The sequence below is a fragment of the Myxocyprinus asiaticus genome, chromosome 38 (genome assembly GCF_019703515.2).
Source record: "Myxocyprinus asiaticus isolate MX2 ecotype Aquarium Trade chromosome 38, UBuf_Myxa_2, whole genome shotgun sequence".
Lineage (NCBI taxonomy): Eukaryota > Metazoa > Chordata > Actinopteri > Cypriniformes > Catostomidae > Myxocyprinus > Myxocyprinus asiaticus.
The window spans coordinates 1,732,800-1,757,698 of record NC_059381.1 but is presented as its reverse complement, the minus strand read 5'-3'; the positions used below and the strand labels follow the sequence as shown (position 1 = coordinate 1,757,698).

The window sequence follows — 24,899 nt, the reverse complement described above, 5'->3', positions numbered from 1 at the left end:
TCAGCAGAACCTTAAAATAGCCAAATTCCCTCTCTCTTTTCTCAAATGAGAAGCTTTTAATGAATTAACCAGCAGTTCCTGGTTTTTAAAATATTGGTTATCGGTATCAGTATCGGCCACAATTAGCTGTGAATTATCAGTTATCGGTATTGGTGCATCCCTAAATAATTGTACATAAAAAATAATTACACATGCAAACACAACAATGACTAAAGGTTTGCATAGCATGCAGGCATGATTTTAGTAATGAGATTTCACAGAATGAGTTTCATTCTGTGCCATTTGAGTCATCATTGAGTCTGTGTCATGTATTTGGCGCCATCTCCTGGTGGCCATATGTAACATTGTGCTTCATGTGGATTATCTAATGATCTATGCATCTGATTATCTTGTGTGTGGACTCGTTTGAAAGATAATCACCTCCTCTAAGTAATAATATGTGATATTTTATGTTCAGTATATTTTTCGTGATTTTACAAGGGAAAACGTGGCATATAAGCAACACCAATAAAATTGTCAAAGACATATACTAGCTATTACTCACTATATATTTGTCTGTGAGTAAAACAAATAGGCTGGTTGTATTCTACTCTTTGAGAGCTTTCCACAAACATATGACACATGGCTATTTGATCAGTCTGATGTTTTTACTGATTACAATAATATGTTCAAAACGGAACACTTCTGATTTATCTGCAAATTTTAAAGCACTTGTTCAGTTTTGGTCATAATGTCTACATGCATTGGAAAGTAGAGCTTCTAAGCTTCCAAACGATACCTATTTTGTGTTGGTCAAGACTGTAGTTATTAATATTTTGACTATTTTTTTCTCGCCGGTCCACCAGGGTTAAACAACTTTACAGCTCAAATAATACATTAGTTTTAACAGAAGAATTAATGTAGGCGCTTTTATAAAATTATAAGCTTCACATTTCTGTCTTCAAACCCATTGTGTCTCAATGTAACCTCGATCTTTGCTTTTTTTAAAGAAAAGGAGGGGCGAGTCGAAATTATGCAGTATTATGCCACAAAATGCTGTCGATTGAGCTTAACTTGTATTGAACCCGGAATATTCCTTTAGAGTAATGTTCAATGAATAAATAAAAATAAACAGTCCCATTTTTTTATTACTGTAGTTTTTTGCATCATACGGTTTTAGAACAACATAAGGTTGAATAAATAATGACAGATTTTTTTGTTTTGTTTTGACTTGCTTTAACTCACTGCTCATTAAAAAAAAAAAAATTATAAATTTACAGGAATATTTTTTTTAACTTACATTTACAAAAATACTGTATTACAGTGATATGAATCTTCTGTTATTCACCATTGACAATAATCAGAATTACACAAACTTTTTTGTAAGTATAATGTCTGAACGTAATACAGTAATGAACATTTTTGGGAGAAAATAATGAAAAATAATGAAAAATAAATGCTGAAAATCCAAATGATCTTAAAAATAACCTTCCATTTTTTATGCAAAATATTATTCCTTATATCTTTTGTTTAATTTTGGAGTGAAATATGACCTGGACATGCTTGGATGAGATTCTCTCATACATTAAATGCATCTGAGATCAGTGGGATAGTTTGGGTTAATCTGAAACCTCTCCCTTGTTTCGAATGCTCATGTAATAAAAGCAGCGAGTGAGTCTGTACCTGCGTTTGGACGTCTCTTTTTTGTCTTTGTTTTGGCCGTTAGCCCACGTCAGTCGGCAGAGCTGAGCGATGACAGATTTGCTGCTTTTAAACGCTTCATCTGAGCTTATTTTAAAGCTGTTTGTTTATCTTTAAGTCACGAAGGCCTGTACGTTCTCCACGCTGAATGGAAGCTCCTTTTATCAGCTGTTGACTTTACGATAAATGAACGTCTCAACAAAGAATGCGCTCCTTTCATGCACCGGCGTTCCGAGGGCCACTTTGAAGTGAAGTTTTGCAAGCGGCTCAAAAAAGGAAGCTTTAAGCGCTGTGTTTTGATTGAGGTCTCATTGTGAGTGGGAGAGAATTTGTGGAAGCACAGAAAGAGGGTTTGGGAGTTACAGAGACATTCCGTGAAAAAAAAAAAAAAAGAAAAAACACATGGGTATTTCAACAAAGCATGGCAATACATCTATTTTACCCACTGTAGATTTTAACAGGATTTAAGTTGAAATGGCAAACTCAACTAGGTGATGGAAATGCTTTTGTTTAAAGCCAGTTTAAATATAGTCTCTTAATGTATTTTCTGTTCTGTGTTTTCTGTAGATTTGGAAGACAGAGCAAGTTCGTCTTGGGGAAATGGAGTTCGTGCCACAAAGGTTAGTTTCTTCAACACTATTTTTAAATTAGAAACATTGGACAGTTGTATATTAACAGAAAGTCAACAGGTTTTTATGTTCAACATGGTTTCATTATGTTAAGAATGGAATATCATGTATGTTATATAGATATAGGTACTATCAGTGGTGGAAATAGTACTGATTTTTTTTTTACTTAAGTAAAAGTACTACTACTGAAGAAATAATTCACTTGAGTACAAGTAGAAGTACTAAGAAATATTATGACTCAAGTAAGAGTAAATAAGTAGTTTGCCGAAAAACTACTCAAGTAATTACAAGTTACTTAATGAAAATTATATCATATATAGTATATACGCTTCCATTTTTAGTACACAGACATTTTTGTTCTTGAAATAAATTGATGCTTCCTTTCACCAAGAATGCATTAAATTGATCAAAAATACTGCCAAAATCATTAATTGCAAATTATTATTACAGTTTGAAATAATTGTTTTAAGTGGTATTTATTCCAGTTTTTCTTTACCCATGATGGCAAACATATACTGTGTCACCTATTCCTTACAAAAGCATTATAAAGTGCTAATTTGGTACTCAAGAAAATGGCCTTATTATTAGTACAATTGAAAATGGTTGCGCTAACATGCAGAAATCACAATACAGTGGGTTTTTTCTCCATTTGCTGAGGTATTGAGTTCTGACAAGTTGCTTTACACTTTCAAGTAAAAAAAAACACATTTCTCCTGAAATTCTATTTTCTCCTAAAGTCTATTGATTTAGAGAGATGGAGGCTATTCCATGCATTACTGTTTTGAAAAATGAATCTCTAACCAGGATAGAGAGGGAAGTGGACGGCCAGATGCACAACAAAAAGACAAAATCACAGTCTCTAGTTTGAGACACAGACTCCTCACAGGTCCTAAACTAGCAGCTTCTAAATACCAAAGACCTGCATTGCTGCAAGACGATTTTTGAACAAACAGAACATTTTATTTATTTAAATAGAAATAGCCATTTGTAACATTCTAAATGTCTCTAAATCATCTCTAAACTTCATAATGTGCATTGTGACTGAAACTTTAACTTAAACTTTAAAATATATTTCAGGTTTATTCTCATTCACGGATGTCCAAGTATTTTGGCTATTAAGTTAACATACTGTTCAAAACTAATATAATGCAATATCACAGAGGCGGAAATGTATCCTCTATGATATTGCAGCAATTATCCAGATATGGAATGATATTATTAAGCAAACTGTTATCATCACCTACATGCCAACTGAATATAATAAGACAAAAATAAACATTTCACACAGTGTTTAGTGAGGGATATGATTGATTGAAACACTAAAGGTGGTTGCTCTGTATATGTATTATTGTATTACAGTTGTAATAATAAAGTCTTAATTAACATTATGGTTATTTAACATATTGAAATATTATTATTAAGTAAATTGAAGCATTTGGTTACATTGTTTTGTGATTTCTCATACCTTCTTTATATAACATCCAACTCTTGCGCACTTTTGGCCTCTAGCGGGTGAGACAGGGCAGGGAAGTACAGTACAGCACCGTGAGCGAGAGTGCTACCCGCTAGGACAGTTTATTTTGAACAAGAGGGGCGAATGGTTATGGATTTTAACGCGGGAGTACAATACCGAACTTATGCGGATTGATAGAAGTGGAGAGTCCGTCTGTGCGTGCGATGGTGCGAGGAACTGGCTGGCAGGAAAAAAAATAATGTTCAAGTCAAAAGAAGATCGCAATGTTTGTAATTGTAACTATATCAGATATTATTAATAAAACAGGGGAACTCGTTGCATGGGCATTTTATGCCCCCATATTTAGAATTTCGGGGATATTTTAGTCAATTTCGGTGTCTTTTTTGCCCCAAGTCCGCGTTAATTTCCGACACTGTTGGCACTGTATCTTTAAAGTTTGTTTTAGACATATAGTAGCAAGTAAACAAGATATCCCCACATACACCAAGCAGCCACAACATTAAAACCACCTGCCTAATATTGTGTAGGTCCCCTCGTGCTGCCAAAACTGCACCAACCCACATCTCAGAATAGCATTCTGAGATTATATTCTTCTCACTACAATTGTACAGAGTGGTTATCTGAGTTACCGTAGACTTTGTCAATTTGAACCAGTCTGGTCATTCTCTGTTGACCTCTCTCATCAACAAGGCGTTTCCATCTACAGAACTGCCACTCACTGGATGTTTTGGTTTTTGGCACCATTCTGAGTAAATTCTAGAGACTGTTGTTTGTGAAAATCCCAGGCGATTAGCAGTTACAGAAATACTCAAACCAGCCCATCTGGCACCAAGAGTCCAAAATTAATAAAACCCCAGATGCAGTTTTTTGTTCAACCAAAATCCCAATAATAACCAGAAAAAATGATTTGGTGCATAACGAGGGACTTTTAAGTATAAACAAGCCCGAAACACATAGGGGACTCTCATTTTAAAATTATGAAAAGATGAAAAAACTATCGGCAACTATTGACAGATTTTTGCCGATAAACAATAGTTCCAAAAATCAACTATCGGCACAGATTAATCGGTAAAACCGATATAACGGTCTACCTCTAGTTGGAACCTAATAATTAAAATAGAATTACACATATAACAATTATTTAATAATTAAATTATAAAAATAATGTAATAATATTTTTTTACCAAACCCCTGCATAGAAGCTGCAAGAGCCTATTTGTTAAATTCTTTAATATTGACAGTGTTTTTTAAGTAAAAATATTTTGTATGATTGTAACTTTAAATATTTATACTTTACACATTTATTACACTTATTAAATTTTTATATGTTTGTTTACATGCACTTTTACGATTTACATTGAGTTTACATTGATATGTATAACAATCGCTAAATTGGTACTGTCTCTTTAAGAGAAAGTGTTTACGTGAGCTTCCACCAGCGAGTGTTTATGGATGAATGGGCACTGCGCACATTAGTGACAGAGAAGTTACACAGTTGTACCTCATCCGTGCAATGTGTGATTAAAAAAAAAAAATTGATCAACAGCTGAATGTAAATAATAGAAAGGATATTAAGAGACATAAAATTATCTCATCTTTGGACACCCAATACACGGAAAGAGCCAAAAGGAAACTTTTACTTGCATAATGTGTATTGACTGGCTTTTACAAATATGTATTGTACAAATTCTCAAATTAAAATGAGTTTTCATGTGGGTATATTTCAGTTATATTGTCCTTTTTGCTTACAAATGAAAGACATTATTTTCCAGCTAATGATGTTAATTATACAAAGGACCTACTAACTAGGTACATCATGAAAATGTTAATTTTACTAATTATACTTTATTCGTTTTTCATCATTTTGGTCACATTTTCTTTTTAAAAATGAACAAATCCATGTAGTCAATCAATAAATATATTATATTGCATATATATTAGATTTTTAGGTTTAATTGCATAATTTGTACTATTTACAAGTATTTACATTGATTTGTGTAAACACGTGCTAAAAACCGGTACTGTCTCTTTAAGAAAACCAGGATTTCTGTAAACAGCCTTTATAAATGAGCTTATGTTAACAAAAGAGACTCGAATGGCTTCATCTCATCTGTGTTATCAGTGATTAGAATGAAATTTATATTTTTTTGTTGCTTTTGATCAACAACTGACTGTAAAGAACAGAAAGGGTATTTAAAGAGACATTATTAAATGACAAAGTGGGTGGATCTTGTCTTTGGACACGTGGAACAACTTCTCCTCTCAAAATGCAGTGAAAGGATCTTGCTGCTGAATATTTCACCACTATACTACACAATTACTGGTGAGTGAAATCTGAACATTTACCAGCCTGTTGCCAAATATACTGTATACATTTTAGTCGCGTAGCATGCAATTTGGTTGCAAATGCGAGTGATTTAATCTCACTGTAGTAGAGGGTTGCGCGTAGAGTAAAAGATAGATTTTGGGATATAAGAATCGATATCGAGATCGTTCAAATCAAGATTGTGAGGCACCAATCAATATTTTTACCCACCCCTAGTTTCCATCCTCATATTTAATGCAAATTTTGGAATATTGTATAAAGAATGCTGAATGGAAACACCAAGATGCGATTAAAATCTCCGAAATGCGCATAAAAAGCGTATATGCCCGCTTGAGCTGGATGCATTTTTTATTCAATAAGGAGACATGTTCATAAACTCTGATAGAAATGCATTTACCAAATATATAGACACGCATCAAAAAAGTCTGTGACTTTGCCTCAACAAGCCATGTGAATACATCATTTGCATAATTCGCTCCAAAAATGTCCTCAATATCATCGCATAGCCCCCTTGGTCGGACGGCGAAATGCTTAAGGAGGACCCCTGTCCCGTATTGAAGCGCTCGAAATGCTCAAGCGTCCCATATGTGTGGTTCGTGAGAGCGTTTTATCTGCACGTTCTAACCCGTAAGTAATTTATTACATTGAACAAAAGAGCCACAGTAACTTCAACTTCCATTTCCATTTAGATTTCCCCAGAAGTGTCATGAGATGATTGTTCTTTAGAGACTGTCGCTGCAGTTGTGCATCATATCTTCATTTTAATCGCCTTCAACTTTTGATTTGATGGTGGCATCTGAAAAGGTCAAAGGTCACATTGATAGGGTCTTGAGAGCTCACAGTGTGTTTGGCATCAGCAGAATCAGTGGTCAGATCCGCAGAGGTGAATCAAGGACGTGCTTACAGAGCAGTTTTCACACCCGAGACAAACTTTCAGATCAACACGTCCGCTGCATGCAAATGCATTCACATCTTCGCCCTCATGTCGAATATCTCATGAACTTTCCTTCGCCGTCTTTGTGAATGAACAGAGTTTATATCCAGTGACCCGTAATGTGTGTCTGACTCCAGAAGAACCTCCTGGAATCATCTGCTGTGATTTTTCAGTGTTTGTTCAGGGAGAATAAACGCATATACACTTGAATGACAGTAAAAGGCTGTAGGTGTTATGACACGGTTTCTTTCTTCTTTTTTTTTATACAGTAATTTACCTTGAAGGCCAAAAACAAGAGTGACAATAATTTTTGAGGATATTACCTGTGAACACGGTGCACAACACATATGCACACATGACTTTGCTCTTTTGATTTATAAGGATGTTGATGTTTACAACACATTTTACTTTCGTAATGTGACATATTGAAACAGAGTGAAACAGAATATTCAATGGGATAAAAAGTGATTAGATGGTACAAAGTGTCTATATGACACTTTAAGAGGGCTTGAAAAATAAAAGTAGATTCGAAGGCGGAGCAGTTTTGCTGAAAGACCATGCACTGACTAATTCTTCATCCAGCAATTAAGAGAGTAAACGGGTAATTTTGAATTCATATATTGACTTTTACATGGATTTTTACTCTTATTATTGTTTGTGCAATTTAACACCTGATTATATCTGTTTGTCTCTTTTAGCTTTTATAAAAACATTGTAATTTAGGAAATAAATCCGTTATTGAACACTGAAAGATCTGTGAATTAAGGCTAGGTGATATGCCAGAAAAATGTACACAATATTTTTTAGAGGTGGGAAAAAAATATTGATATGTTAAAGGATCATGATATATTTCCTTGTGATAATGTATCGTTATTTGCACGCCAAATATCAATATTATTATTAAATTTTTCCACATTAATATGGTCTTATATGCTTATGTCTTTGCATTGTACTGTGCATAGATATTAGGAAACAAACTGTCTTTGTTTTGTAAATTGGCACTTTTATATTAATTAAACAATGCACAAAACAGTTCTCTTAAATCCGATGAAGACGAATGAGAAACATTGATTGAAATATTGCAATATATCGTAGTTTTGAATCGCAATACACCAAAAATTAATCATTAGTTAATCATGAATTAATCACAATTATATCGTGTCATGACCTAAATATCAATATTATATTGTACATTCAGTTACCTTGTGATTCCAACCCCTTATATTTTTATTCTTCGTCAACCCTCCCGGTTGATGAATACTTTTGCTTTATTGAATTTGCTTTAAAAATGTAATTAATTTATAGGGGGCCTGGGTAGCTCAGTGAGTATTGACGCTGACTACCGCACCTGGAGTCGCGAGTTAAAATCCAGGGTGTGCTGAGTGACTCCAGCCAGGTCTCCTAAGCAACCAAATTGACCCAGTTGCTAGGGAGGGAAGAGTCACATGGGGTAACCTCCTCATGGTCGCTATAATGTGGTTCGTTCTCGGTGGGGCTCATGGTGAGTTGTGCGTGGATTCTGCGGAGAATAGGGTGAAGCCTCCACACACACTACGTCTCCACAGTAACGCACTGAACAAGCCACGTGATAAGATGCGCGGATTGATGGTCTCAGACACGGAGGCAACTGAGATTTGTCCTCCACCACCCGGATTGAGGTGAGTCACTACACCACCATGAGGATTTAGAGCGCATTGGGAATTGGGCATTCCAAATTGGGGAGAAAAATAAAATAAATTAATTAATTAATTAATTAAATAAATTAATTTATTGAAACGCGAAAAACTTAAACCAAAGATATTTCTATTCAAATTGCACTTCAAACTAAACGAAAAAGCGACTAAAATAACGAAGTGGTCAAAAAAATCGTACATAACCACACTTCCATTTGCTGTCACGCAAGTATCTGTCTAATATAATAATAATGATGATACTAATAATTGAAATATAAATACATTTTAGGTTCAAGGTTAACTTGTTTAGGTTGTATACACATGTATAGGCTATAAGGTGAACCTGCAGAGTTGCGTTCCCAATGCATTTTTACATGCGAGTGTTCCACGAGACTCTCCCGCTGCACACTTCTAAACAGACAGCATGTCCGAGACTTGCATTGATGCCTTTTCTTTCATCTCTTCTTCAAAATATAATAAAGTGTGTTTCTTCAAGCATGTGTCATGTGTCACTCCGAGATGTCTTACAGTTCAGCCCAGTTAGATGAGCAAAATTACCCGCCATGTGCATAATATAGGGTATGCTAATTTCATACCCTGGGCTACTATTTAACCCCGTGAAGTCTGACATATGAAAGAATTATCAGAAAATAATGTAATGAGATCTTTATAATGACAGAACAGGCTGCATATGTGAAAATACACTGAAATATTAGTTCACATTTTAAATATATCTTATAAAATGTACATGTCAGAATTTTCAGAGCTCTGATTGTTTTTTGTGGTGTGCATGAATGTAATGTAATGGTGATTGAGAGATTTACCTTAAAAGCCTGTTGTATCATATTTTATACATGGATTTCAAAGAGGCGTTTTCAATAAAATAATATACAAAATTTTAACCAAGCACAAGTTGCTTATATTCAGCATATACTCATTTTAAAATATCAGTAACATAATCATTACTGTCATTTTTACTTTATAAATACATAATATATAATATGCTGTCATTTATCCCAACATAAATGTCACTTTTCGTACCATTTTAAATAGATCGATATAAACATTGAAACCACTTTTTCACAAATAACCACTAGATGGTGCCATAAACATGTGAAACGTACATACTATAGGTTGTTTGGCTCGTCAGCTTGAACAGAGAGCGAAACAGTCAAACGTTGTGTATCTTATTTCATACAAACTGCTCTTTAGGGTTAATATATTTGCCAACTTCCCATCTCCATGGTTTTGTAATTTCCTGATTTTGTCGATCATCATCTGCCAATGAGTGTTGCAGTCGACATTGGGATATTTGTCAGATATCGAAGATATCTGATTACATCCTCCTGTCACCCAGCCCTACTATGAATGAATCTTTGTTCCACTTTGTTTGACCCTGTTTTTGACCTTTGACCCCTGCAGAATTACGCAGACGGCTCACAGTACGGTCACATGGCCAGCCGGGACCTGGGGTCACATGACAACATCTCTCCGCCATACGTCAACTCTAGATTAGCAGGTAAGAGCCAAGTGTCTCACCTTTTTACTGGTTTACAAATCAGTCTGAATGATGCCTTTGTGGCTAAGACTGAAGTTGAATGATTTTTAAACATCCGACTGGAAAAGTCATGAGGTTTATCGATCAAACAGTGTGGAAAGTCTGTTTATGTTGTGGTTCTGGTTCAGATCAAATGTGTGTTTCTTTTGTTCGTAGAGGGCTGATGCTCAAGACAGAAAGCTAATTATGTGCCAGTGAAGTGTAATTCATGCTTACTGCCTTCATTTGTTCAGTTTATTGTTACACACACACAGAGAGTGAGTGTGATGTTGGTATTATCCAGTAAAATGCGTGTTTGTAAAGTCAGGTCACATCACAATACTGCATGTCTCTCTCTCTCTCCGAGTGCTGCTGGCTGTGTCTGTCTCATCCAGTGAGCTCATGGTCAGTGAATCAGATAATCGGCCCCTGACAGAAGAGCCCAGGACTAATTAAGCCTGACTTAAACCATGAAAAATGTAATATGAGGATGTGGGCCATTTTCTCTACATCTCTCTCTTTCTCTCTTTCATAAATGCACACTTTTTTAAGGCAAAAACATTTCCAAGATGTGATTTGTTTTCCTTCACATGCTTGTCATCGGCGTGGCTGGTCAGGTTAACATGGAAAAGATTGCTTGATTCTTTATCACAGCAGATGCAGCATTTGTCCTTCATGTTTCCTTCCTGTCAAGCTCTGAGCAGACGAGTGGCATCACATCCTGTGTTTGAAATCTCGTCTGTCTTGAGCGTCTCCGTGTGAAGGTCTGAACAAACTCAGCGTGCTAATATTAGACTTTATATTCATCTTTACATGTAGTTATTAAGCAGCCACTTTGATCCAAAGCAACTTTTAAAAAATACAAAGAAAACAACAAGCAGAATACATTTATTTAGAAGAAAAGCAGAAAAGGGCAAATGGAGAAAAGGGTGAAGAGGAAAAGGAGAAGAGGAGAAAGAGAAAAGAGGAAAATGATTGGGAGAAGATGAGAGAAGGAAGAAGAGAGGAAGAGGAGGAAGAGAATAAAGGGGAAATGGAGAAAAGGAGAAGAGGAGAAAAAGGGGAAAAGAAGAGGAGGAAGAGAAAAGAGGAAAATGATAGGGAGAAGATGAGAGAAGAAAGAAGAGAGGAAGGGGAGGAAGAGAAAAAGGGGGAATGGAGAAAAGGGTGAAGAAGAAAAGGAGAAGAGGAGAAAAAGGGGAAAAGGAGAAGAGGAGAGAAGGAAGAAGAGGGGAAAGGAGGAAGAGAAAAAAGGAAGAAGAAGAGCAGAAAAGGGGGGAGGAAAAAGAGAAGAGAAGAAAGAGTGGAAAGGGGCAAGAAGAAAAAGAAAAACAAAAGGAAGAGGAGAGAAATAGAAAGAGAAAAAGAGGAAGAGGAGAAAGAGAAGAGGAGAAAAAGGGGAAAAGGAGAAGAGGAGGAAGAGAAAAGGGGTAATGGAGAAAAGGTGAAGAGGAAAAAGAGAAGAGGAGAAAAAGGGGAAAAGGAGAAGAGGAGGAAGAGAAAAGAGTAAAAGGATAGAGAGAAGAGAAGGTAAGGGAAGGAAGGACAGGGGAAGAGGAGCAAGAGAAAAAAGGAAGAGGAAGAAGAGCAGAAAAGGGGAAGAGGAAAATGAGAAGAGAAGAAAGAGTAGAAAGGGGCAAGAGGAAAGGGAGAAGAGGTGGAAGATGAGAGAAATAGAAAGAGAAAAAGAGGAAGAAGAGAAAAGGAAAAGAGAACAGTTAGGGGAAGAGGAAAAGGAGAAGAGGTGAAAAGCAGAAAATGGGAAATTGAGAAAAGGGGGAAGAGGAAAAGGAAAAGGAGGAGAGGAGAAAAAAGGGGAAAGGGATGGGAGAAGAGGAGGAAGAGAAAAGATGAAAAGGATAGGGAGAAGAGGAGGGAAGGAAGAAGGGGGAAGAGGAGGAAAAGAAAAAAGGAAGAAGAAGAGCAGAAAAAGGGGGAGGAAAAGGAGAAGAGAAGAAAGAGTGGAAAGGGGCAAGAAGAAAAAGAAAAACAAGAGGAAGAGGAGAGAAATAGAAAGAGAAAAAGAGGAAGAGGAAAAGGAGAAGGGAAAAGCAGAAAAGGGGTAATGGAGAAAAGGTGAAGAGGAAAAAGAGAAGAGGAGAAAAAGGGGAAAAGGAGAAGAGGAGGAAGAGAAAAGAGTAAATGGATAGGGAGAAGAGGAGAGAAGGTAAGGGAAGGAAGGAGAGGGGAAGAGGAGCAAGAGAAAAAAGGAAGAGGAAGAAGAGCAGAAAAGGGGAAGAGGAAAGGGAGAAGAGGTGGAAGATGAGAGAAATAGAAAGAGAAAAAGAGGAAGAAGAGAAAAGGAAAAGAGAAGGGTTAGGGGAAGAGGAAAAGGAGAAGAGGTGAAAAGCAGAAAATGGGAAATTGAGAAAAGGGGGAAGAGGAAAAGGAAAAGGAGGAGAGGAGAAAAAAAGGGGAAAGGGATGGGAGAAGAGGAGGAAGAGAAAATATGAAAAGGATAGGAGAAGAGGAGAGAAGGAAGAAGGGGGAAGAGGAGGAAGAGAAAAAAGGAAGAAGAGCTGAAAAGGGGAAGAGGAAAATAAGAAGAGGAAAGAGTAGAGGAAAAGGAGAAGAGGGTGAAAAGGAGAGAAATAGAAAGAGAAAAGGGGGGGAAGAGGAAAATGTTAAGAGGAGAAAAAGGGGGAAAGGGAAAGGAGAAGAGGAGAGAAGGAGGAAGAGAGGGAGGGGAAGATGAGGAAGAGAAAAAAGGAAAAGAAGAGCAGAAATAGGGGGAAGAGGAGAAAGAGGAGAGGAGAATAAGGGGAAAAGGAGAAGAGGAGGAAGAGAAAAGATGAAAAGGATAGGGAGAAGAGGAGAGAAGGAAGAAGGGGGAAGTGGAGGAAAAGAAAAAAGAAAAGAATGAAGAGCTGAAAAGGGGAAGAGGAAAATAAGAAGAGGAAGGTGTAGAGGAAAAGGAGAAGAGGGTGAAGAGGAGAGAAATAGAAAGAGAAAAAGTGGGGAAGAGGAAAATGAGAAGAGGAGAAAAAGGGGGAAAGGGAAAGGAGAAGAGGAGAGAAGGAGAGAAGGAGGAAGAGAGGAAGGGGAAGATGAGGAAGAGAAAAAAGGAAAAGAAGAGCAGAAATGGGGGAAGAGGAGAAAGAGGAGAGGAGAAAAAGGGGGAAAAGGGAAAGGAGAAGAGGAGAGAAGGAAGAAGAGAGGAAGGGGAGGAGGAAGAGGAGGAAGAGAAAAGGAAGAAGAGGAGGGAAATCGGAAGAGAAAAGGAGAGGAGAGAAAGGGGAAGCATAAAGAAGAAAAAGAGGAAGGGGAAGAGAAAAAGGAGAAGATGGGAAAAGGAGAAGAGGGGAGAAAGGGAAAGAAAGAAACGATGAGGAGGAAAGGGAAAAGGAAAACGTAGGATAAAGAGACAAAGGAGCAGAGTAAGAAAGGGTAAGAGTGGGAATGGGAAAGAGGAGGAAGAGGAAGGAGAGAGCAATAGGAAGAGGAGAAGAAGGAAGAGATGAAGATATGAAGAGGGTGAAGGGTCTCTCTCTCTCTCTCTCTCTCTCTCATTTGAAACAATCAATGCAGGATTTGTGTCATTTACACACACACACACACACACACACACATGCCTGGAAACTAAGTATCTGTTCAATCTTCTGTTGTGTATGTCTGTATTGAAGCTCATCATGTGTGTAAATGTCAGAAAAAGATCTGCTCAGTGTTTGTCCACTGAAAACACCTTCATTCATTATATAATGACCTGAGAGTCACAGCACACCAACAGACGTGCACGCTGAGTTTAGAACGAGCCGTTGATTTACGGTGTGTGTGTGTTAATGGACGTAATAAAACACTGGCTGAAGTCTGTAATAACACAGAGGTGTTTAATAAGGACTAATCACAGCCGAATAACGACAGGGGTTTTGCATGTTTGTTGGTAATGTAGGGTTGGGCTGCATGTTAAAGTGTGTGTGTGGGTTAGTGTGCGAGCAGGTGCAGTGCTCACTATCACACTGTTCTCCTCCTGTCATCTACCTGCTAAATGAAGCACACAACAGTTGTGTACTGGTAAGCAGGTTTTGGACACTGCGAGGCCCAGTTAAGAAACGCTGGAGTCTTGTTGTCTCCTGCAAGCACTTTTCCGACACAAATACTTTATTGCTGTTTATTCAGCAAGCAGTTTTTCCTGTTGGCCTGCAGTATTTTTATGCATATCGAGAAGTTTGTTTGAAAAGTGCTGACCCTTGTGATTACACATAAATTATTTAATTTTTTTAAATGATGTGGGGGGAAAAAAAGATGAGAGCGACTGTGCTTTCCTTTCTGAGCAGCATTAAACCTCACGACTTTAGTGCAATTTTATAAATACAGATATTTTGTATGGAGGGCCAAATTACTCTAAATTAAATAATTTTATTTTTTAATTTTTAATATTTAAATAAATCATTAAATACGTAATGAATCATTAAAATCATTCATTTTAGCACTAGTTTCCATTTTCATTTTATTATTATCTTTAGGTTAATTTTTCATTTAAGCACAATCTGTTTAAACATTAAAAAAAAAATATATATTATTTTATTTTGAGAAATATGGCCCTATATAATTTCTAAGTACACTATATACAGTACTTTATATCTATATTTATGAAATTGCTTTTAATTTATCCAAAAACATACAAATATGCTCAAACGCTGAAGTAGAAGCACTGATTGTTTACAAAATGTACGCAGCATTTTGCGGTGAAGCGCTACCGTTCATGGACAAATTGCAATTTAATTCTTAATTCAGTCAATTGTGCAGTCTTGATGGATACCATACCGATGTCTGCAGGCTCCAGAGTGTTTTCAATGGTTTTCCCCTTATTATACAGTAAGTGCTACTTATACTGTCACTGCCACATTTGTAACATCGGTTTTTCCACATTTATGTGAAAATGATAATGAATAAAAATTAAATAATACATTTAATGCACAATACATTCTGTGGATATTATTATTTCTGGATTGTGCATTTAAATTCACAGTTTTGACCAAGTGTGTGGTCGCACTACTTTTTAACTGTGTCTGAACAGGCGGAGCTGTAGATCTAACAGCCCTTAGATAAAATTAACCATTATTTTTTTGGTTTTCAAGTAAAAATTTGCACTTCTGGCAAATGACCATGGTATAAGCGGAATAATCCATGGCTAGGTGTGTGTTAAAACGATTTGAAATGCACTTCGTGGAGGAGGAGGTTCTTCGCCTCCATACTGTGCATTTAAAATCATTTTACGCATACCTAGCCGTGGATTATCCCTTACGTATTTTATGTATTATTTATGTCTATTTTTGTGTTTATATATATATATATATATATATATATATATATATATATATATATATATATATATATATATATATATATTTTATACATCAGCGAATATTAATCTGCGATTAATCGCGATCAAAAAAATTATGATTAATCACGATTAAAAAAATGTATCAACTGACAGCACTAATATTTTAATTGACTGATAGCACTAATATATATATATATATATATATATATATATATATATATATATATATATATATATATATATATATATATATGTTAGTGCTGTCAGTCGATTAACATTTATAATCACGATTAATTGCATAACTGTTTTGTAGATAATCGCAATTAATCGCAGATTTTAAAAGTGCTGAAATTTGACACTTTATATACTTCTTTTATAAAGGAAATCTTACTTCTGGCAAATTACCTTGATATAAGCGGAATAATCCATGGCTAGGTGTGTGTTAAAATGATTTGAAATGCACTTCGTGGAGGCGGAGGTTCTTCGCCTACATACTGTGCATTTAAAATCGTTTTACGCATACCTAGCCATGGATTATCCCTTACGTATTTTATGTATTATTTATGTCTATTTTTGTGTTTATATATATAAATACTTTTAAAATCTGCGATTAATCGCGATTAATGACAAAAAATTATGATTAATCACTATTAAACCATTTTATCCACTGACAGCACTAATATTTTAATTGACTGATAGCACTAATATATATACAGTATATATATATATATATATATATATATATATATATATATATATATATTAGTGCTGTCAGTCGATTAACATTTTTAATCATGATTAATTGCATAATTGTTTTGTAGATAATCGCAATTAATCGCAGATTTTAAAAGTGCTGAAATTTGACACTTTATATACTTCTTTTATAAAGGAAATCTTAGGAAAGAAAACAAAACAATATGTAGCAATATAATGCTTTATTAACATTTTCCAAACAAAGCCTTCCACAGTATAAAGATAGAAATGCACTAAAATATCACCAATTCAAGTAACATTAAACGTTTCTCAAAGTCTTAGTGGGAGTTTGACTAATTGAAAGAACTATTCTCCACATATGTTGCATATTCATTGCAATGGGCATTAAATCTCTTAAACTCTCATCCTCCACAATATTAATCTGCCGGTAGACTGGGACTATTCGCTTTGTTACAGCAATCGTGAAGCTGCATTCTTGATTCACGTCAAAGCGGCAATGCCAGCATCGTGCGCCACTTTTTAACTCACCATGAAAAACGCTTGCAGACAAAAACGTCTCATTCTGCGTTTTGGTGATAGTTAAGATTTGGTGTGCTTCTGTGGTAATTAAAACATGCCTTACATAGGCAGAAAAATACTTGATTTCTATCACAAGTCCCATCTGGGTTAAGAGCTCCTTTCTCCATCATTTTATCACTGACAGGGAAGTGCTGTCAGAGATACTTTTATTTACTGAGATAACAACCTCCGCGGCTCTATCATAGGAGAGAGCGTAATGATCACTAGCGTGTTACGTCCCTTGGTTATGACAGTCCCGCCCATAGAATATCTAAGGGACCGCCGCGTTACACTGTTTTATGCTAAGCTTGTGGGCTCTCCTTGGTAGAAGTGCTGTGGCACTATGGTGTAATATATACTTAATTTTTTTATTTGCTATACACTAAGGTTGTAATATCAACATTTAAAATCATATCATTTATAGAGCTCGAAACAAACACATATGTAACGTACTCACACATTCACAGGTGATGTGTTTCACAGAGGCAGGTGTGTGTCATCTGTTATACACATCAGTGTGTTTAGAACACACACACACACACACACACAGATGGTCACTGATGGGTCGGGTTCGAGGGTTGTGAAGCCCTGCGACCCTCCCGTCACCTCTCATCTCTCTCTCCTCCTCTTCCTTACCTCCTCCGATCTCATTAACACGTTCCATCATTCCAGTGGCTGGATTCAGACCTCTGCAGGTCACTCGCCCTCCGGTTGCCCTCTGTACACTGTGAGAGAGACAGTGAGGTCTGTGGTGTATGAAGTTGATCTGACAGGTTGGCAGTGATATGCGGAACAAGGTGTGGTTGACACCCCCGTGGAGAGCGTCTTCAGGGACGCTTAGGTGTAAATTGACCATACGCTCCGATCTGAAGAAATCCCTTTAGAACATATGTCACAGACACAGCTGAATTCATCATTTACAAACTTTACCATTATAACCATATAGGGCTGGGCGAAAATGATATCTCAATATTTTGCTGTATATCTGAATAATTATGAATGAGAACAACTGTAATTCCAACCAAACTAGCATTTTTTCCAAGTAGATTTCATTTTTTTTTATATATATATTTGACTTGAAACCAGTAAAACCAGTTCATTTAGATGTTGTCACCTGAGAAAACATTTTTATATTGTGTAGTATTAATAATTGCAATATCTGTGATATTTTGAAGGAAAGTGATTTTAAACCATGTTAAATTTCCGTAAGGGACGTTTCCTTTTATTACCTTTGGAAGTTTATAAATTGAGGTCCAAACTACATAAACAGGTGATAAAGAGTTCAAAATAGTCTTGGCGTTTCATCAGCATAACTTTAGACTGCATTATTGGTGGTGTGTTTTTCCTGACACACTTGTGTGTTTGTTTGTCGAAGTGAATCGGCTAAAATATGTGTGTCGTGTTTTATGGGGGTCTGGCATCTGGAATGCATGCGGAGAAACAGAAATTCCTAAGGCATTCTGATATTCCTGTGAGAGAGTGTCTGATTGGTCCACTAATTTAGGACACGCCCACAGCCACTGAATAGATGGTTAACAGAGATCAAACTAGACACAACAATAATTATTAATAATAATGTATTAAATAATAATAATAATAATAATAATAATAACTATTATTATTATTATTATTATTGTTATTATTATTATATGTGTATATATATAAAAGATTATAATATTCTATTTTATATCTTATAAATAATAATAAATATAATATCTAATAATAATATAATTTTAATTTTATTTAAATAATAGTAATTTATTACTTTAATGCATATTATTTCAAATATTTTAATTCTATCAGTATATAAAAAGATTATAATAATAAGATGTTATTATTTTATATCTTATATATTTATCATATATTTAACAATAAATATATTATCTTATAATAGTATAATTTAAATTTTATTTAAATACTTGTAATTACTTTAATATATATTATTTCAAATAGTTTAATTATATCAGTATATATAAAAAGATTATAATAATAAGATTTTATTATTTTATATCTTATATCTTTATCTTATAATTAATAATAAATATCATATCTGGTAATATTATCATTTTAATTTTAATTGTATTTAAATAATTGTAATTAATTACTTTAATATATATTATTTAGAATATTTTGATTATATCAGTATATATAAAATATTATAATAATATTGTATTATTTTACATCATATCTTTATGTTATAATTAATAATAGATATAATATTTTATAGTAATATCATATCTGAGTTATTTTTAAAATACATGTATTTATTTAAATAATTGTAATTAATTACTTTAATATATATTATTTAATATATTTTAATTTTACGTGTGTGTGTGTGTGTGTGTGTGTGTGTTTATTATTATTATTTCAAGATGTTTATCAGATGTTGTTGTACAGATATCAGTTGCTATATATCATTTTACTTAATTTTTAATATTGATCTTCATTTTCTTCCAGATTTGTTAAGTTTTGTTCTTAAAGAAAAAAGTTTTCCCAAAAAAGAAAGTTATGTCATCATTTACTCACCGTCATGTTGTTCTTAACCCGTATGACTTCTCTGAAACACAAAAGGAGATGTTATGCATAATGTGGGTCTCAGTCACCATTCACTGTCACTGCATCTTTTTTTGTTCCATACAAGTGAATGGTGACTGAGACCCACATTCTGCATAACATCTCCTTTTGTGTTCCACAGAAGTCATACGGGTTTAGAACAGCATGAGGGTGAGTAAATGATGACTGAGTGTTCTTTTTGTTCTCCAAAATGTATAAAAAATGTGTTACTAATTTGAGAAGGATTTTCCACGATGTGTATGTGTATATGTGTAAATGTGAGCGTGTGTATGTTATGTGGATGTGTGTGATGAAGACATCAGGTCAAGCTCAGTCAGGCAGGAAGTACAGATGAGCCCTCGCGGGAGCAGGGCCAGGGCGCTCATGTAGGACCATGCGTGTGTGAGCGCGTGTGTGCATGTGTGTGCGTGTGTGTACTGTGCAGATGAGCCCTCGCGGGAGTAGGACCGGGTCGCTCATGTTGGACCGTGTGTGTGTGTGTGTGTGTGACAGACTGTGAAATGACGCGTTGTTGCGCGGCTGGGCTGCACCTGGGCCCTTCAGTCCTGATGGATCGGTTTGGTCATGTGTAATAGCCCCATCTGCCGTGCCGCATTTTTCTTTTTTACTGATAAACACTGATCCCAGTGGCTCCTCCACATGAACTGCATTCTGGCACTCTCCCGACCAGAAAAATAACAAGATCGACAGAGAAAATCACGGAGGTTGGGTTATTATTAAAAAAGTGAGAACGAAATGAAAAAGTGGGATGGAATTTTAAACCGTATCCTTGGAGACGAGTTGCTGCATGCATTGCGAGTTGCATGCGATGTATGTGCGTTAATGAGGAGTGCACGTTGCACTGAAGGGTTTGGGAGCTCATCTTCATAATGACTTTTATTGCAGCCAGGAGTTTCTGTAACCAAGCCAATTCTTAATTAAAGTCACTGACATCATGCTGTAGTAATTAAGGACTGCATTAATTAAGCTGCATTTTTTTTATTTTTTTAGCAAGTTATTTTTTTGTGGGGGTTTCGTGTCAGTCTCTCGTTGCATTTGGGGGGACGTCGAAGTTCCGGGGTTGGCCGGACAAATCTTCTTCAAGAACATTTCTACAAGTTTCCCGCTTGTCAATCGTATCGGCGCATTCTGATAGCTAATTACGCTTTGGAGAACATCGACAGCTGCATTCATCATCATAAAACGTAATAATTAATGACATTCCAACAAAGAAAAATATGTAAATGAGCGCTCATTAGCATTTTCATATTCAGCTTCGATAATGCTTTTGCTGACAAGGCTGTAATTAATGAAAATGCATGTCGCACGCGGGAGATTGGATCGGCTTCATTCCGCACACAATTCCCAAATGCTGGCATTATGGAAAACGAGGAGTGCTGCCAACTTTTTGGGGAGGAAGAAAAAACACTAAAAGCACCGTATGCAAATGAGATGCTGGCACGCTGGGTGAGAAACACTTAACCCCTCACAGACCAGCACCAGACCGCAGTACAAACATATTCATATTCCTGCATAAATGTGTCACCATCCGGCCTGAGGTGTGCTTAAAGAGAGAGGGAATGCTGTTGGGAATGTCAGAGTGCTTTTGGGAACCTTTAGATGCACCTGTCCGTCCATCCGCTGAGCTGAATCGACGCTTCGCTCCGATACGCTGCATGCTGAAAAGATGTGTGTGTGTGTGTGTGTGTGTGTGTCACTGGGGTGTTTAGAAACACAACATCATACAAATGTGTGTCCTTGAAATGACAGAAAATCTTTTTTTATTTATAAAGAAATTCACATTTGAAATAAGCCCAAACTAGGACTTTAATATGTCACTATCAAGTGTACGTCTTGCTGCATACTGCACAGTATATACTATAAACTGCCTACTATTTTGAAACAATAGTACGTGAAACAACAACAACAAACATTTAAAGCGGTAGTATGCTACATTGCTTTCCTCACTATAAGTCATTTCTAATTCAGCAAGTAGCGTCAAGTAAGATCAGAAATAAATACTGTTTATTTTGCATTTTTAATTCCATTTTGTGTAAAAATGTCCTTTTGTCAATCGGAGCAAATAATGAGTAAAAAAGAAGACATTAAAATCTATTTTGACAAATGTAGATCATTCGGATATCCATGCATGCATCAAACTGTTTTTCTAGTAAATAAAGTAGTGTAAAACATTACAGTGTAAATTCTTGTAATCAAATGACAAATATTCCATTACTGACTTTCAATTAAGCTAATTACTTTTTAGTATATCACTGAGGTTACACATTTCTAAAATAATGATATTTATGTAGAATAAATCAATTATGTTTTTATGTACATTTACTGTATGTTTAGGAAAATAGGAAAATAAACATATCTATATTATATCTATATATTAGATATTGCATGAGCGTAAAAACCAGGGTTCCCACGCATCCTGGAAAACCTGGAATTTTGTAATGCAGTTTTCCAGTCATGGAAAAGTCATGGAAAATTATAAAAATACCTAAATGTCCTGGAAAATGTTTTAATATGATAAAACTGTAGGAAAGTTTTTTTTTTTTACATTTACAAAAATATGATAACGATCAGCACTCGGAATAGGTGTCAAATACAACTACCAAAAAAAAAATGTAGTTGTTAAATTAAGGCAATGACCACAGATTTGTGACCTCAGGAGGTGAATTAATTTTTAATAATGGAACAGTCGAAATTCGCTTACACATGTAGGACCCAGTGATTTCCGCGATGCGGAAAACACGGATGGGAATCACGGAATCCAGTCATAAAAATGGCAGTAGCTACAAAACGCGGAATGTCACGGAATGGAAAAGGAATGTTTAAATGCACAATTAATCAAATTAAAATTGCGACATTTCCTAGTGTGATTATTAAGCCGCAAAAGGCTGCGATTAAACTAAATATGGTAAATAAATAGTCTGCAGGTGCTGCGTGCTCAAAATGAATGTGTGAATCTGTCCGCTCGGACACTAAAAACACTGCATAATTATCATCACGCGCTCTGTGTTTTGTAAATGAAAGAGGGCAGAGTGCTCTAAAGTGCACAGCATATACACACTATATATTTCTATAATTAAATCACAGCTTTTTGGGGGTTGTAGCAAACTGCTTATCCGGAGGTGAGAAACTACCGTGAAAAACACACAGAAACGTCAAAATAAAAGCTTAATTTAGATGGATGCATAAAATGGGACAAAAAGGCAAATATATATATATATGCAGTATAATACTACTGTTTATATGCACTACTATAAAAATAATGCAATGTTATGGTAAAAAATTAAAGTAATTCTATTTTCATTTGTCTAATGTTTGAGTGAATTTATTTGAGTAGACATCATTTTGATCATGCATGTCATTAAACCGTTGAATACTGAATTCAGAAATAATCTAACAACCACAATATACATCACGACCTCTCGTGTGTTTTTGCTTAAATACCACACCGGTTGGGCTCATAAAATGTCCTGGAAAATTGTACCTTAGAAAGAGCGAGAACCCTAAAAAACAAACACTTTTTTTGTTTGTTTAATTGTTTTGGAAAGTCATTTAAAAGTCAGCTAATTAGTAGCGTGAATACTTTTTAATGACATCATTAGTAAAGTAATCTGATTACAATTTTAGAGAAGTAACTAGTCATTTGAATTGGATCGCTATTTTTGAGTAACTTACCCAAAGCTGAGAGAATCATGGAAAACCTGGAAAAATCAGGGAATTTAAAAAACTGTGACAAGTCATGGAATTAATTAAATCATTAATAAAAGGCGTGGTGAATGTACATTTTTCTAGTTTTCCTCTGCTCTAAAAATATATCATCAGCTAAATATTGCTCTTGTAAAGGGCTGTTCAGACCAAATGCGTTCTTGCGCTAAATAAGCTTGATGCAGTGAAACGAATCAAACAGAATGCAGCTGTTTCGAGACATTTGACGTTGTTTTTAACCTGACAGCATCTAAAATGCGGCGCTACTCTGTGAGACGCGGTGCAATGGTCAAAGACATCCATCTAGCACACTTTTACACGCACACACACACACACACACACACACACACACACAAACAAATATTTAAAAAACAGCACAGATGGATGGAAAAAGGCATCCGTTGTGAACGCCCCCTAAAACTCACTTGCAAGTGAGAAAATCGTTCTTTGGGGTCAATGGTGGGTCGAAACGACTCACAAATCACTCTGAATGATTGATTAGCGAATTGGTCTGAATCAAAATGATTCTTACCATTCTGTATCCTGTAATCGCAAATGCCTGGAAAAGTCATGGAATTTCATTGGTCAAAAAGGGTGGGAACCCTGTATTTTGCTGTTTCAAACATATAGCCAGTGTTAAAGATAATATATGGAAGTGACGATTGACCTTTTGCCTCAACACCTTGAACTCACGTGTAATTTATTCAGGCAAATAAAGAGTTTCTTTTATCTCGGATGCAACTTTAATGAGCAAGAGAACGCAGATCTACATTTTAACATCTCCTGGACACATTATTTGATCGGACTGCCAAAAGACTGATTTTTTTGACACTAAATTGGATAACAAATGCTGAATAACTATGGTTATGTTAGTATACACACTGTATATTTTCTCTTACTATTATTTCCTTCTGAACATAGTCATTACAATGGATAATTCTCTCTGTTTTTTGCATTATTATTATTATTAGTTCCAACCAAAAATTTCTTGCTGGAGGAAAAACAAAATGTGGCAGAAGTTTTGACGCAGCACTTAAAAACAATCCGAATGTGTTGAGTCGGTGCTTTCTGGACAATACGATTGTGGGAAATTCAAGTGCACTGGTGTCGGCATTTTCCATTCAGCACAGTTTCTGCGTTGTAAAGCCGCCGCGTGCGTTCAGATTTGACAGACGTGGAAAAGTTGGCCACTCCGTGTGCTTTTTGAAGTGAAAGGTTATTTGCATCCTGTCGTGAGGGGAATGTTTCCACTAATCCTGCGGCTGAAAGAAAAAGAGACGCGCTGTGTCAGGATCTTATCCCGCTCCTCAAAGAAAGAGTCGCCTCAAATCCTGCAGGACACGAGTTAACCTGCCGAGAGACATTCAGAGACCTTCACCTACGCTCTCTCTCTCTCTCTCTCTCTCTCTCTCTCTCTCTAAAGCGGGTTTTGGATGGCGTGGGGTTCGGGACAGTGGCGGATTTGTTTGAGCTCAAATCTGCCGTCCTGGCGTTCTGTGTTTTTAAGCCACTCCAGTGTTTATGTGTCTGTATTTAATTTAGTGCTTCATTTGAATGACAAAAGAATAAAATAAGCATTTGCATAGTGGCGGCAGTGTTGGCCGGTGAATAAATACAGATAAAAAGTTTATTCCTACACAACAAAATCACGTTTCTCTTAGCTCAGCCAAACATCAGTTTCTTTATTTCTGGTGTCACACAATTGTGCACATCCATCTTTATTTAGGAGGGCAGTAGGATTGTTACAGCGTATTTTCTAGATTTTCTAGATTTAGAAAATTATTATTTTTGTTTATATTAATGAAGGAGAACAC

General features: G+C 35.8%; 1 protein-coding gene across 7 annotated transcripts in view; it reads left to right on the top strand.

The window, feature by feature from the left end:
* Positions 1–24,899, top strand: part of LOC127429242 (transcription factor 4-like) — a 213,726-nt gene that overhangs the window by 53,031 nt on the left and 135,796 nt on the right. For all 7 annotated transcript variants that reach the window (XM_051678159.1, XM_051678156.1, XM_051678160.1 and 4 more), the window contains 2 exons: positions 2,248–2,300; positions 10,139–10,235. In XM_051678159.1, coding sequence (XP_051534119.1) covers positions 2,248–2,300; positions 10,139–10,235 — 150 coding nt within the window. The remainder of the gene's footprint in view (positions 1–2,247; positions 2,301–10,138; positions 10,236–24,899) is intronic.